This window comes from Spermophilus citellus (assembly GCF_964194105.1).
Source record: "Spermophilus citellus genome assembly, chromosome: 2".
Taxonomy (NCBI): Eukaryota; Metazoa; Chordata; class Mammalia; order Rodentia; family Sciuridae; genus Spermophilus; species Spermophilus citellus.
The window spans coordinates 74,946,264-74,963,317 of record NC_138183.1 but is presented as its reverse complement, the minus strand read 5'-3'; the positions used below and the strand labels follow the sequence as shown (position 1 = coordinate 74,963,317).

The 17,054-nt window shown below is 34.2% G+C and overlaps 1 protein-coding gene across 1 annotated transcript in view; it reads right to left on the bottom strand.

Moving 5' to 3' along the window:
• TMC1 (transmembrane channel like 1) overlaps window positions 1-17,054 on the bottom strand; it is a gene marked incomplete at both ends in the record, with an annotated part of 192,686 nt that overhangs the window by 131,139 nt on the left and 44,493 nt on the right. The window contains 4 exons of the mRNA XM_081280207.1: window positions 4,064-4,192; window positions 10,554-10,716; window positions 16,540-16,587; window positions 16,714-16,756. Of these exons, the coding sequence (XP_081136333.1) occupies window positions 4,064-4,192; window positions 10,554-10,716; window positions 16,540-16,587; window positions 16,714-16,756 (383 nt within the window). The remainder of the gene's footprint in view (window positions 1-4,063; window positions 4,193-10,553; window positions 10,717-16,539; window positions 16,588-16,713; window positions 16,757-17,054) is intronic.

The window sequence follows — 17,054 nt, the reverse complement described above, 5'->3', positions numbered from 1 at the left end:
TCAGGACTAAATCTATTCTACTATAACAAAATCAGGTGGTTGTTTATTTAGGTTTAGTCATAAAGGCTTTTAATTTACTACACATAATGTTCTGATATAGTTAAAGGTTTTAGGTTTCAGGAGAGTAATAAGAAGACCAGTTATTTTCCACCCAAGTGTTATTTTCCACCCAAGTGTTTTATTTCAGCTGTGGTAGCTGCCACCATGTTAGAGCTGCCACATTTCACAGGTAGGAAAGATCTAGTTATCCCCAAGCCTATGAACAACAACAAAAAAAAAAAAAAACCCAGAATATACTTAATATTTTCATTAATAGATATGTTTAAGTGAAGTAATTTAAAAATTGAAATTGACATACAGGTAAGTGGAAGCAGTACTGCTATTTCCCTTTTTCCCACCCCTGTCAACACACATCTGATCTGTTTAGTAAATTGCCCAAAGAATAGCAGAATGTTTTCTATTCTCAGCATGGAAGACAGTGGTTCTAAGTCCTCACCTTTTGCAGTGACTTTTAGAATAAAAAATAAAAATACATATTTGGGGCCAGCACAGCTGCCCCCCTCCACCCAGAGATTCTCATTTATGAGGTTTAAGGCTACATGTATGTGTGGAACAGTGTAACTACTTACATTAACCATCTTATTACCTTGATCCCTGAGGACATTCCTGTTTAGAGTGGTAGCTGTTCTTGAAAAATGTGGAAGCAATTCCTGAACCTCCCATAGCATCCTCAGAATCACAGCTGAAGATTCTCTGTAGCTTTACTCTATATACCTCCTTGAAACTCTGACCCTATTTAAATTCTGTTTCAGAAGTTTCACAAGTGTTTCAGAGTCCAGAAGATAAGTCTTGGAACCCAGATACTGATCCAAACCTGTGATAAAAACCTCTGTTCCAATAGTATTGAGCCTGGTGTCTTAGATGTCATGTAATCAGCAGAATAAAACTGGAGGCTAATTCTGAGAATCATAATAATTCTTAGAAAAACTCTCAGGGTAGATTTCTCTGAAAGAAACAAAGGGCGAAGGGAAAGCTAGCTGACACCCCTGCCTTAGCAACACTGGGAAAGAGGACCAAACCCCACCCGCCCCATCTTCCCCCAAATGCTATGAAATGACTGGAATCCATAAGGGATTCCAATGCTCAAAACAGCATTCAAAAACACACACAGGAAGACAGGTCCAGCACTTTACACCAACAGCTTGATCACCAATGAGGCTGACACCAAGAGAATCAGGCTGGCTGTGAATATTAGCACCCCTTTGCAGAGCAAGGAAGCCACAAATTAAAAACCAGTCCTGGCCATGAGGAAGCATCAGAAGACAGTAGGCCTTACTGACAGGTGAGTAGCCTCAGTGGTTTTTTCTCTGGGCTTAAATGTGCACTTCCATTCTGCAAACCAACGACTTTGGCTTTGTTGTTGTGACTCACTGTCTTGGTAACATGCCTAGCTTGCTCCCCAGATACCCTCATGGAAGGCAGCAAATTCAAATGCCTACAAGGTCCAGTCAACAGAATAAACAAGTGATGTGGACGCCTTGGGAACTCTGCAAACTGAAGAGTGAGTGAATGTCTTATTCATAGGGGGTAGTCCTTGCTTAGTCCCAGCTGTTGTAGTAATGTGGGAACCAATCTTCCACTTGTCGATGAGAAACTGAACTTGTGAGTTTTTCAAATGTAAAATCTCCCACAATTAAAAGCTAGACAAAAAAAAGAGTATGTGGGCCAAATAAAAAAATACCTACATCATTGATTCAGCTGTTGACTTCCATTTTCAACCTCTATCCTAGTGCTAGAGTCTTGAGTTGTCCTTCTTTTCATGTCAATTTCTATTTCTCCACATTTTTAAAAACTCTTTAATTTCTGGACTCCAGCCCAGGGCCCCAGAACATGGAATCTGACACAAGACTGCCCTGAGGGTATGTTTTGGAAGATCTAAGAGGTCTGGCCCTGGGTTCTGCCAAATTGTCAAGATGCTCTTTCCTTCCTTTTGTTGGGACCTCAAAATCTGATAATTAATGCAGACTACAACTAACATGTCTCCATGCCCCCAGGTCTGCCTGTGGCTAAGCCTGCTCCCACCTAGCCCTGTGAGATCTCAAACTTTCTCCATCTCTCCTGCCATACTGCAAGTAATAAGGCATCACTAAGTCTATTCTCAGAAGAAATAATAATTATAATTGGGTTTTCCAGCCAGGTGCTGTGTTCTGGAACCATGATAAATATTTCATGTGAATTACCCCCACTTTATGTTTCCTATAACTTGCAAATGCAATTTCATAAGAAACCTGAGGTCAAAGGAACTACATAGCTCATCCAATTTGGCACATCCATTGAGTGGATGATCTGAGATTAAACTCAAGTTTGAAGCCTGTATCTACTCTACTGTCCTACATGGGAGATAAATACAGGAGAGTTGGGGATAGGTATCTCTACAAGGGGAGATACTCTTTGATGTTCTTCCTCAATTTTATGCTTTGAAACCGTACAATATTATCATTTTACAACTTTATCACTTTGTATACATAGTTACCTGTGACTTTTGCATCATTACTATTTCAGAATATATTGGGGATTTTATGGGGCATTAATATCTCCAAATATATTTTATGGGCCAGTATTGGGCTGCCAAATTTCCATTTTGCCAGGTAATGATGCTTATACACCTATAAATTAGCATCATTAAATGGAAATTATTTTAATGTACAAAGATACACACATGCATGTGCACACACACACATACATGACTAGTATTTCATGAAACAAAGACTGCTATTAATCACTGCCTTCAATCATGATGGATGTGTATGTGTGCACATGGAGTTCCCAGTAAATTGTGCGATGTTGCAAAAGTTTTCCAGGGAAACTATTATTTGGAACTTAAAAAACCTTATTTCACAAAATAAAACAAAGCTATAATATTATGACTACAAATATTATTATGATTAGATACCAGAACATAATAGCAGAGGATAGATCTAGTATATCTTCAGGTTTGTTTCTGTTTTTTTTTTATTTTTTTTATTTTTTGCTGTTTTGTATATGAGATAACTGAAACTCTGGGAAGTTAAATGATTTCCTTAAATAACACACAAGTTTTCGCAGAGTCAAGGACAGATGTGAATTTTGCTGATACCTACTTCAGTTCTTTTATATATCACCAGAGACAATAATAGTATACTATCATTTTAACAGCATTATTAGTCAAATAGACTGGGGAGAGAATAGTTTTGAAAATTAACCAAAAATGGTTTGTGGAAAAATTATAGAGATGGAAACATAGCTGCCAACATAAACACATGCTCTTCTGCACACACCATCTCCCCCAACTATTCAGGCCAGGGAATATAGTATAATTCTCAAGAGAGAATCTGCTCCCATCCCCCAGAAAGGTAGACTCCTTTGATTTTTGCATGTGAGAGGTTTATGAATCTGTGTGCTCTGAGTATGTTTGCAACCATATCAGCAGTCAATTAAGACTGAAATTGGGTCACTGATGCGTTACCAGGGAATAGCTATTAGCATAACCCTTAATTGGAATCCTATTTACTGTTCTGTTGGCTTAGCATCCTCCCTCTGCTTTCATCAGAGCTGTAACATGAAAGGATCATTTGAGTCCAGGAACCTGCAGAGAAACAAGAGCACACAACTGCACACACTTGTAAAATTCAAATATATTATCTCTTTCAGGGGATGGTAATCCATGTATTAAACTAAGAAAACTTCAAATTAAGGAATAAATGTGGCCACAGACATTAAAAGACTCTAAACAATGAATTTGCTTATAATCATTCTAAATTTATAATTATTAGCCCAGTCTCTCTTATGATATGGGACATATGTGTGTATGTATGCATGTATATACATATGTACACAAACACACACACACACACACATATATATATAATGTGTGCATATATATCACATATGTATATATGACTATAAGCCATATATAAGTGTCATACATATATATAACACTATCTATAATATATAGGTAATAAAGAGGGATTTAGGAGATCAATAACAGGGAAAGTGTTTATACATATGAAAAGTACCAACATACTTGAGAACTTCAATTTTCTTCTCCATCTTCCAAGGTTTGCATTTAACGGTCGCAATTATTTGTCTCTTTTCATCTAACTCTGCCTTCAGTCTTTCCAATTCCTCTGCATCAATTTCCTCTTCTTCTTCCCTATAAAGGAAAGAAAAAAACATAAGATAGGCTTTGCTTGACTTTCACACTTACAAAGACTAATATCAGATGCTTAGCCTTCCCCCCACCCACGCTTTTTTTTAACTCATCTGGAGACAGTGCTAAGACCCATAAGCATTACAACCCACATCTGAACACTGTCACAGGTGACTGGGATTCTCATGACTTTAAACAATAGTGTTGACATGCTGATGTCCTGAGAGTAAATTCTTCTTTTATATCTACAGCTTTGAGTTGTCAGAAATAGAAAAATCAATGGAAAGGATAGTTCCTGATCTATAAGGATATTTCCCTCTCCTCTCTGTTCCCTATATACCTTTCCTCCCCAACTTTACATTCAAATTTTAAAATTTTATTTTTCAACAAAAATTTAAAAATTAGAGGTGGAGACGTATTTGAAATGCCTTCAAATTTTTTAAGTTAACCTTGTCTCAAGAAAAAAAGGGAAAAAATTGAAATAGGGAAAAATAAAAATCTGTTTGTCAAAGGCAACCTAATCTGTTAATTAAACTCAAAACCTCAATTGATAAAATTCAATTTTTAAAATATATTTGGGGAAGAGCAGGAAGAAAAGATTAACATTAAACAGAGACATGAGATGGGAGGGAAAGAGAGAGAAAAGGGAAATTGCATGGAAATGAAGGGAGACCCTCATTGCTATACAAAATTACGTATAAGAGGTTGTGAGGGGAATGGGAAAATAAACAAGGAGAGAAATGAATTACAGTAGATGGGGTAGAGAGAGAAGATGGGAGGGGTGGGGAGGGGGGATAGTAGAGGATAGGAAAGGTAGCAGAATACAACAATTACTAATAGGGCATTATGTAAAATTATGGATGTGTAACCCACGTGATTCTGCAATCTGCATTTGGGGTAAAACTGGGAGTTCATAACCCACTTCAATCTAATGTATGGAATATGATATGTCAAGAGCTTTGTAATGTTGTGACCAATAAAAAATAAATAAATAAATAAAAGCTGACTTAAGTCCCCCCCCAAAATAAATAAATAAATAAATAAAAATAAAAATAAATAAGTGAAATCAAGGTATTGTGACCAACTACAACTAAAAAAAATAATAGATATTTAAAAAAATAGAGCTGGGGATGTGACTCAGTAGTGGAGTTCAATCTCCAGTACTCCTCCCTGCCAAAAAAAAAAATATGTTGAGTTCTAAGTTTACAAAAAAAAAATTATATTTTTCATTTTTGTTTACAAAGCATCTTCAATTTTTATTATCAGTTTTCATGGTAATTGTGATAATAAAATTTTGAAAAATACAGTAAAAAAATAAAATAAAATATATTTGGTGGAAGCAAATCCTTTGAAGACACTTTCAAAGAAATTTAGTCTCTCACCAAGCAAATGAAATGTTTCTTTTTTGTGTTCTTAGTATTACAAAAACCTTAGAGGGTCCAGAAATCAAAGAAAACAAAACCTAAACATGAGTGACATGATTTCCACTGGAGGAATATAACACTATATTGTAGAAATAAATTTTTTTGATCATAGATTGTTTCAGTTATGAAGCTACTGTCTCAAAGCCAACATAACCTTTTATATTTACTATTGTGATAATGGAGTTGGGACTGTAAATGACATTTTTTGCTTTAGCACCTGGCTCAATTTTATACTTAGACAGCAGGGATACTAAGAAGTGACTCCGTCTTGTCCAGCTGCTTCCTGTGGCTTCCAGGGCTACTTCCTGTCTGTTCCTTGAGTAACACTTCCTCCTCCACTCCAGGAGCTGAAGGGGCTTTCCACAGCCGCAGTGAGTCTAGTATGCCAGTTGTGCCAACTCTAGCAGAATCCACTTCACCACCTTTCCCACAGGGACCAGTCCTCTGAGCTTCAACCCTCTGCAGAGGTCTTCATCTCCCGGGGGTTAGCGCCCTAGGTCCCTCACTATACTTCCAAATTTTCATTTCAGTCTTTCCATTGTTCTTTCAGCCCTTGGCTGGCTGTTGCTTCCTGTAGTTGCTACCACCATACTCTAGTTGTCTTTTTGCCTTTTCAGTAGGCTAATTAAAAATTATTTTATTTATAACTCCTAACTCTTAAGTTCTCTGTTCAATTAGTTGTTGACATATCTCTCCTCGCTAGACCCAGACTGATAAAAAATTATAGATTATTCAGTGTTATTCAGAGGCACGCTTAGTTGTTCACGAAACTTATGATCAGACAGTGGGAATATGATAAATCTATTTTTAAATTATTAATCGTAACACAGGAGGACATATCCATAGTTTTACCGCCCACCCTAGAAAATGACTATGCAATCTTTTCTTTGCTACCAATCCATAGTTTTTAAATTATTCAATTTTTGTTTATAAAAACAAAAATTTGTATTAACCCTCTAAAATAATACCTTCATTCATAATTTGTATTTTAAACAATTTAAATATTTTGGCTAGAATAGTAATTGTATTTCAAGAGAACAATGGAAGTACATTCTACTAAGATCCAATGCTGGTTGCCATTGGGTTGTCTCTGTTTTAATTATTTGGTTCTTCTAAAATCATACGGCACTACGTAACCAAGCCATAAAATATTTACTATTTTTTTTACTACACCTACATTCATAGTTCTATGTATCTTCCTTGTTTGCCAATTAGAATCATATGTAGGCTGGTTTATCTTAGGAGGGAAAAATATGTTTTAATAAGAATAATTGAAATCATCACCCTATAGATGTATTTACATCAAAATTAAACAGATAAGTATTTTACTAAAAACAAATAAAACTAGAAAAAAGTAGAATTCCAAGAAACTATCAATAATGGAGTATATTAGAAAAGAAAAAGAGCTTTAACCTTAATAATTTTATTATTTGATATTTTAAGCTCTTAGCTTGCTTACCTTTCCAAAAAAGTTCATGATATTTGCATGTAAACACTTAAAACTTTACATTGCCAAGCTTCCAGTAAGAATCATATATAAAACAGCATCTTATTTAATTCAACATCATCAAAGAATAAGACAATAAGCTATTTAATATGTAGATTTACCACGGTGCCAAATCATATTTCTCTATATGCCACTTTTCAGAACCATTTAATAGAAACCTTCTAACATTAATGTTTTATATGCTTAGCCTATCCAAATGCTTATTCCTTTAAAAATCATAGGAAGTATCTTTAGTAGCCTCTCTTCTGATTACCCTTGTGAGAATGGTTTTTACTTCTCTAAGACTCCACACCGCTTGTTTTGTACTTCTTTGGCATATAAAATTATTTCAAAATAATGTGTGTTGAAGTGGCCTCTTCTTGTTGCATTATGAATTTATGGAGCTAGAGAAATATTATTTGAATAAATGTATGTGTATAAAACTTTCTTGGATGATTTTGAGTTATCATCCTGAATCAAAGTGCACTAAAATATAACAATGCCCTGAAAGATTAATATGTGTGGAAAGACATTTATTCCTGTACTAAATGATCCCAGACGGGTATATTTAAAAAATTTTTTTGTTGTTAAGTGTTGATTGCTGTCAGGAGGAGCATGCTATGCTTCAGGGTACCGTGGCTGAAAGATAAGTTACCTTCAAATATGCAAGTAATTAAAATATTACTCTCACCAACATTATAGAGAAACTTCTTCTCTAGGAACCACTCAAAGAAAGGGCTAATCATATGAAGAAGATCTAACCTACATGTTTCATCTTCTAAAATATAGGGCTAATCTATGCAAGAAAGGCTCTCTATCTTAAGTTTGATTAAACAACATTTGTTAGGAAAAAGAAGACATAATATGCTAAATTTCTCTCTACTATAAATATATTACTTATTCTCTTAAAACTGGGTCAGGAAAAGTATGTAATATTATTAGAAATACTCCAAAATGTCTAACAAGGCAGTATTTTTTAACTGTCTCTAAAGATAGTTAGTTTCACAACCTTAGTTTTAGTTGGTTTAAAATGTTTTGTCAGTGCAAGAGAAATTCTCTAAGGCATTACTTAAACATTTAAATAAAAGAGACCCTGAATTAATTAACCTAAATAAATGTGCCCTGATTTGCCTACTAATTTTCTTCAAAATATATTTGCTAATAAATTTTATTTAAAAAAAGATTCTTACCTTTAAAATAAACAATAGAAAATAGACCCTAAAATATTGATCAGAACTATCAGTAATCATAAATAACTGTTGATACTATTTGGAATAAATACAAATTGTGGCAATAATAATATAATGTGCAAAATCTATGGAAACAAAGCTCGGCTATGTGGAGGAATGGAAAGATAGGGAGGCACATATGAGTCATGGTGGGCTTTTTAAAATCAAGATAGATAGAGTGGGACTAGCTAAAGAGACATTGGCATAGCAACAAGATTCAGCTGACTCATGTGGCTCTATTTCCTAGAGGTAGAGCATTTGACATGAGGTTCCTAAGCACATTAGAAAAGCTAAGAAATTCCCGCCCAGCTTACCTTTTTAGAAGGAATTTTTCATGGGTATAAATAAAAAGGAAAAGCAAATTCTGAAACATAGCTAGAATCATGCATATATTTATTAATGATGCTTTTTTAAGTGAACTATCACTTTCTGAAAGCATAGACTTTGCTAATATGACATATTTCTGTATCATAATAGCATTAACAATCATAATATGAGGGACTTAAAATTGCATTACAATTTATTTTTGCAAGGAGAAAATCTTCTTGAAAAGAAAATACAAATAAAAGTATCAGATTCAAGTTTAAAGCAAGTGATGTATTAGTACTCAGAGAAGGACGTGATGGAGTTTGGGGAGAAGTAGGGAAAAAAAGAAGATACAAGAAGGGACATGTAAAAATTTAAACTACAACAAAGTAGAATCGGGTGGGGTTGCTTTTGTTCTAAAAGCAAAAATGGTCTATTAATCCTAAGCTTCTCTACCTATCACAAATTTTAGATGGTTACATTTCACAGCCATTATTTATGAGGAGTAATATAGTAGAGCTATAATATTAAGACACTGGAGTGTCTTGGGAGGATATTTAAGAAAGTTTTTCATCATTTTAAGTCCAAAGCGTATCTGAATTCTACTACCTATTATGATTCACACAGCCCTATTGCCTTTGTGTAGCAACTAGGTTGGCAGGACCCTTTAATCCTTTCCAAGGGATCTGATTTTCTATCATGGAAGTGTTTTATGGGCATACTTTCCCTTCCTACCTGCCAACTGAAAATTTCTAGAAAGACAAGTGTACTAGTCAGCTTTTAATTGCTGTGACAAATAAATGAGAAAAACAACTTAGAGGAGGAAAGGTTTATTTTGACTCATGATTTCAGAGATTTCAGTTCACCATCCATTAACTCCATTATTCTGGACTGAGGTGCATCAGAACATCATGGTGGAAGGGTGTGGCAAAGGAAAGCTGCTCAGTTAATGCAGCTATGAAGCACAGAGAGAATGGAGCCAGGTATAAGAATATTCTTCCATAGCATGCCCTCAAGGAACTACTTTCTTCAACTATGCCCCACCTGCCTATAGTTCCTTCCAATCATCCATTCAGTTATCAATGACTTCATCTACTGGTCCAATCATTTCATCCTTCATGATCCAATCACTTCCCCCAAAGCTCCACCTCTGAATATTGCTGCATTGAGGACCATGAGATTTGGGGAACATTCAAAATCCAAACCATAACATCAAGAAAAGTAAATAATTACCTTGAATTTTTTATAAATAGCTTTAAATATATTATTCTTTACAAAATCAGCATTCAGTAAAATATTGAAATTAAAGATGTTGGGCTATATTAAACAATGAAATGATAACACCAATCCTCTGTAACAGACCAACACAATTTCTTTCTGTCAATATCCAAGTTGTTAATATGTTATGCTTTGACTGATACATATAATTCTGACCCATATTCTTTTCTGCTTTTTTATTATTATTAATTATGCCTTTAAAACTATAAAAAAAAAAAAAACATTCTTAGCTTTTAGACTACATTTAGCTATCGTATGCAACCCCTTCTCTATAAGGTAAAGTTATTTGACTCACTCCTTAGAGTTTTCTACTTAACTTAGATAACAATGTATACAATTAATGGGATAATTTTCAAATATTTGAATTATCTATAAATTCTAATGACCTATGACAACTTGAATCTTTCGTAAGGTAAATTCTCATAGTCCATTTTTAGTATATCTTCATTTTCAAATTTATTTCAATTATTAAAATCTGTTTGATTAAGTGAAATAAAATGGCAGGATCAGTTTAAGCCTGTCTTTCTAAAATTAGTTTTAATTACCAGCTTGAAGACTACCTAAAAGGAGTGTCAGTGTCCTTCAGTGTCAGGTGCTTTTGAATCACTAATGCTTTCAGTTATATATCAGGACTAACTTACGCTCCTCTTTTCAACCTCCTCCTTCTTTCTTTTTCTCTTGCCTTCCTTGTTTCTTCATCCTCTGGTTCAGGTATTGGGTCATCCTCATTGATAACATCTCTGGTCCGTTTCCTCTTTGGTCTCAAACTCTCTCTTCTAGGTAGCTTTTCTTCTTCTTCTTCACCTGAACATACAAATTGATGATTCAATGAGAAATATCAGAAAGTTATCTTTTTCACAACAAAGTTTATTCTTACTTTTTAATAACTAGTGTCACACATCTGAGACCACAACCCCACAATTAATTATCTAAATAAATTGTTTAAATAAATGTATCTAAATTTTCATTTCTTTTGTGGGTCTTTTATTCAAATATGTGAATATGGGTCTCAACATATTATTATTTCTTAGAGTTCCAGTTTTTATTTATTTGGATAACTAGATGACTTTGAGTTTAGTATCATACCACGACTTTTAAAACCATGTAAATATGAGAGGTTACAAAGCCAACACAAGTGGATGAGTTATAACCACTATGTGCATATTACTGCCACAGTCTTAGAATAAAGAATAGGAATCACAAGAGAGTGATACAACTAGAACAATTTTAGAGAAATTCAGTCAGCCTATAGATAACTTCCAATTCAGATTATCCATGTCCTTCTACTGGTTTTTTGTTTGCTTTGTTTGTTTCCGAGATGGGGAGTGGGGATCTTACTATGCTGCCCAGACTCCTAGGCTCAAATTCCTAGGCTCAAGTGATCCTCCTGCCTCAAGCTCCCAAACAAATAGATAGGACTACAGATGCACACCAACACACCCAGCTTTTCTTCATTTTTGACTCCAAATATTTCTTTCCTCTTTTTTCAAAATACTTCTTGTCCCTTCCCTTTAAAAATAAATATATCAAGATCATTGTAATGTTTTGAGCAACTAATAAAAAAATTTAAAAAAATAAAAAATAAAAAAATAAAAGTGGTAGTATACATATTTACTTAATTCACTGGTAAATTCCACCAAACATTCGAAGAAAAATTAAAGTTAATTCTTCTGAAATACTTCATTAAAGTGAAAAGGAGGGAGCACTTCCAAACAAATAATGTGAGGCTTGCATTACCCTAATGCCAAAGACAAAGATACTGCAATTAAAGAAAACTTCTTGTCTAATATTCCTGGTAAATAAAGATGCAAAAATTATGAACAAAATTCAATAATTTAGTAAAATGATAATACAGCACAACCAAGTGGGATTTATCTCTGGGATGTGAGAATTGTTGAACATACAAAAATCAAATAATAGATACTCTACATTAACAAAATAAAGGATAAAAATATAGGTTATAACAATAGATGGAGAAAAAGTATTTAACAAAATTGAATACTTCAATGCAAGAACTTTCAACAAACTAGGAACAGAAGGAATTTACCTCACTATAATGAAGTCTAAGGCCAACAAAATATTTGTTTTTGTTTGTTTGCTTGTTTGTTTTTCTAAGATCAGTAGCAAGGCAAAGATGCCCACTCTCAACATAGTACTAAAAGACCTAAACAGAGCAATTAGCCTAAAAAACAAAAGAAAGAAAAAATAGTATTCAAATTGGAAAAGAAAAATAAAATATCTGAAATAAAAATTTGCAGATGACATAAATTTTGTATGTAGAACATCCTGAAGACTCCACAAAAACCTATTATAATAAATAAATAAGCTTGTTAAAAATTTTACAAAAGTAACACAAAAATTGTTGCCTTTCTATACACTAACTATGAACAAACTGAAAAGAAAATTAATGGAGGAATTACATTTACAATACATGGAAAAGAATAAAATATTTAGGAACAGTTTAACCAAGGTTCAACTTATACTTACAATTTAAATACTTATTTACTGGAAATTATAAAGTGTGATGAGTCAAGTTAAAGATGGCACAAATAAATGGAAAGATATACCATGTTCATGAATTGAAAAATTTAATATCATCAAAATGATCATACTATTTAAAGATTCAAAACAATCCCAGTCAAAATCTGTCACCTTTTTTACAGGAATAGACTGAAATTCCGAAAGTTTATATGAAACTAAAAATGATCCCAAATAGCCAAAACAATTTTGATTAAGAATGACAAAGATGGGAGCATCACACCACCACCTTATTTCAAAATAAATTACAAATATATATTAAATATATAAATATATATATATATACACATATACACAGAATGTTACTGACATTTTTTAAAATATACGTATAGATCAGTAGAACAGAGCAGAGAGTCCCAATATAAATCTATGTATATTTGAGAAGGTTGTGCGGAATACACAAAGGGGAAATAATAATTTCTTCAACACATGGCATTGGATGTGTTGAATATCTATATACAGAAATACTGAATATCTATATCCAGAAAAACTAAATTAGATGCTTATTTTATATTATACACAAATATCAATATATTATACACAAATAGCAATTAAAATATATTAAAGATTTAAATGTAAGACATGGAATTGTAGAATTCCAAAAAGAATTCATGGGAGAATATAATATTGATTTTTGTAAGGATTTCTTGGACATGACAACAAAAACAAAAATAGATAAATAGGACTTCATCTAACTAAAAGCTTCTGTACACCAAAGGCAACAATCAACAGAGTGAAAAGGCAACCTCTAGAATGGGACTAAATATTTGCAAACCATATATCTAATAAGGGATTTGTATTTAAAATACACAAGGACCTCTGTAATGAAATAGTAAAATGAAAATAAGAGTAATAGTCCATTTTTTAAAAATAGCCAAAAGTCTTGAATAGAAGTTTCTCTAAAGAAGAAATACAAATGACCAATTGGTATTAAGAGATGTTCAATATCACTAACCACGAGGAAAGGCAAATCAAAACCACAATGAGATGCTAGCGTACATGTTTTAGGATCCGTCAATTATTTATCCAAAAGAATTTAAATCAGGATCTTTTAATTTATTCTAATTAGTTATACAGGACAGTAGAATATATTTTGATACATCATATATAATGGAGCATAATTTCTCATTCTTCTGGTTATACATGATGTAGAATCCTAGGGGTCTTATAGTTAGATAAGTACATAGGGAAATAATGTCTGATTCATTCTACTATCCTTCTTACCCTCATACCCTCTTCCTTCCCTTTACTCCTCTCTACCTAATCTAAAGTAACTCTATTCTTCAGTAGCACACCTCCACTGTTGTGAATTAACATCTGCATATCAGAGGAAACATTAGGCCTTTGGTTTGTGGGGATTGGCTTGAAATCAGGATCTTGAAGAGGCACTCCCAAGTTGATTATAACACTACTCACAATAGCGAAGCTATAGAACCAACCTAAATGATGATCAACAGATAATTGAAAAAAAATGCAGTATATGCATACAATGAAATATCCAGGCTTTAAAATGCAGGAAATTTTACTATATGTAATAATGTGGATGAACTTTAAGGATATTATACCACGTGAAATAAGTCAGTCACAGAACAAACAATGCATGATTACACTGATATGAGGCATTAAGTTGCTTAAACTCAAAAGCAGAGAAGGGAATGGTGGTTGCCTAGGCACCAAGGAAAAGGGAAATTATTGTTCAATAGAAATAAATTTGCAATTATCAAAAAAAAGTTATTAAGAATCTGCTATAGGGCTGGGGATGTGGCTCAAGCGGTAGCACGCTCGCCTGGCATGCGTACGGCCCGGGTTCGATCCTCAGCACCACATACAAACAAAGATGTTGTGTCTGCCGAAAACTAAAAAAATAAATATTAAAATTCTCTCTCTCTCTCTCTCTCTCTCTCTCTCTCTCTCTCTCTTTAAAAAAAAAAAAAGAATCTGCTATAAGTCACAGTGCCTATACAAGTTAGTCATCTGTTTCCTTATGTTACACATCCACAGATTTAACCGATCTCAGATTGAAAATATTCAGAAAAATAACTGCTTTAACTGAATGTGTACAAACTATTTCCTATTGTTATTCATAAATGACAGGGTATAAATGCTTAATTAACAACTTGAGCATCTGAGGATTTTAGCATCCACTAGGATCCTGGATCTAATCCCTGGCAGGTACTGAACACTATAGTTAGCAATACTGTTTTGTACACTTTTTTGTTAAGAAGATAGATCTCATATTGTGTGCTGTTATAACAATTAAAATTTTAAAAATACTAAAAGCATATTAACCAATTTGACCTTATATCATTTATAGAAAATCTACCTAACACCACCAAAACATACATTCAGGGCACATTGAACATCCACCAGAAAAAATCATATTCTGGCCCATGAACAAGTGTTAGTACATTTACGGTTGGCATCATATAAGGCATTATTTCAACCACAGTGAGCTAAATTTTAAAGTAGCTGTAAAGAACTTTTTAAAGGGTAACAATAGATGGGTGAGGGAGATGGAATTCGGAAATAAATTTGCTTGGAATCATTAAAAAAAAAACTGAACTATTAAACTTGCAATATTTTACCCATGGATGAAACATACATCTGAAGTCAGAATTTGTCAAGGATCTGACTCCTATATAAGGAGGCACCTATATTAGGAGGCAAGTGTCAGATCCAAAGAATGGAGGAATTGGAATGTTAATTCTTTCAGAACCCTTCTTCCACCCTTATCCAGATAACCTTCCCCTGCTCCAACCTGTTGCTAAGATAACCTGTCTCAGGGATGTCCTTCCCTACAGGGAGTTGTTAATTATGCCCCCTATCTGCCCAGATCACTCCAACTTGTCCCCTGCAGCCCATCTGCTGCTCACCTTTTGTCCATCCCACAGAGCATCTCCTGGGCCTAGTCAAGTACGCAGGAAGGAGTGAGATAAAGGGAAGCAGGAAAACAAAGGAAGCCTAGGACCTATAAAAAAGGCAGAACGCCTCACTTCTTGGGATACCAGGATACCAGATATGGCCCCCTTATCCCTCCCAGGAGAAGTCTATGTTACCCCTTTTTAAATAAACCCTGCTTTAAATGCTTGCCTTGGCCTGCTTCTCTAATGTTATACTTCAACATGTGAGGGAGCAGAACTCGTCACTGGTAACCGTCGGTATCACATCGTTCAATGAATTATTATTTAGAAACAGAAAGTAGTCTTTAATACCTTATCTGGATTACATGTTTTAAATTCTAAAAAGTGAATGTTTTATGTTTACCTACTAAATGCAGACTGGTGTGCAATGCTACCCTTTGGAATGGACTTGGTTCTCTACTCAGGTCATGCTACAGGATCTATGTGAAATTCTGGGCTCTTTTCATTTAGGAGGCACCTATATAATCAAAACAATCGGCATTGGGAGCATTCATTGGCTGCCTGGCTATGTTCTGGATACTGAACTGATAGTTACAGTGTCCCCTAATTGAAATCTTTTTTAGAGGCTGCTTTTTTTTTCTTTATTTTTTTTTTCAAAAATCAAAGCTTTTGCTCATATAATGGTCAATGGTCTTTCTCATGTTCCCGTCCATGAATGGTCTGGGTACCTGAAAAGGGGTCACAATTCATGCTCTGGAGCTGAGCCAACACAAAGTAAAACAGAGCAATTTGGAGACAATACCCATGAATTTGGTACCAAAAAAATAAATAAAACATATTCTTTCATTTTAATTGAACCACCTGGTCAGATCATTCAAAATAGCCAATCTGTTCTATTGGATAGATCCAGTCTGAGAAAAACACATTTTATAGAGAAAGGCTTTTCCAGGGAAAGAAGGTGAGTAATAAAAAAGCAAAATGTTATGAACTACCATCTAATTGATCATGGTCAAATTATAAACTGTGTAGATGTTGATGTGTACCAATTGAATAGAACCTAGAGTGAGGATCATTTTTCTGGACTTAATCCCTTTTGTGAGACCATTAAAAACCACTCACACACTCCTGTCCTTGTATGTGATGATCCAAGCCCACAGGTGACAGCATCACCCCCCTGAATTTATTGCTGTCCACAGGACACATCCCAAATGGCCTTATCCCTTCTTACTTGAGCTTTCCTCCATGTCATCTTCTTTTTCTTCAACTTGGATTTTCACTGTTGAAGAAAGAATAAAAGTATAGCAATTACTTAAACAGCTGTATGATTACTTGTAAATGGTCTTACTTTTATTATTTTCATTGTTAATGTTTTTGTGCAGTTAATAAAAACATTTTAGCTCACTTGTCAAAATGAACATTACCTTATACAGCCCTACATAAAGATTCTGTAAGAGTAAAAGAAATTGAAGTTAAAGTGTAAAAGACCAGGCATTGTAAAGTTTCTAAGCTGCAAAGCCTGAGTTAAAATGTAAAGGACCAGGCATTGTAAAGCTGCTTCTAAACTGCAAAGCCTGGGTTAAAAAGTAAAGGACTAGGTATTGTAGAGTTTCTGAACTGCACACAGAACCTGAAATTCCTGAGGCAGTTAAGACAATGCCCTCCTGGCCATTTAGTTGATTAATAGCCTAGGACCCTGTGCAGCTTGTCACGTAGGCATACAGGGCCCGAACCAATCAGTATAAA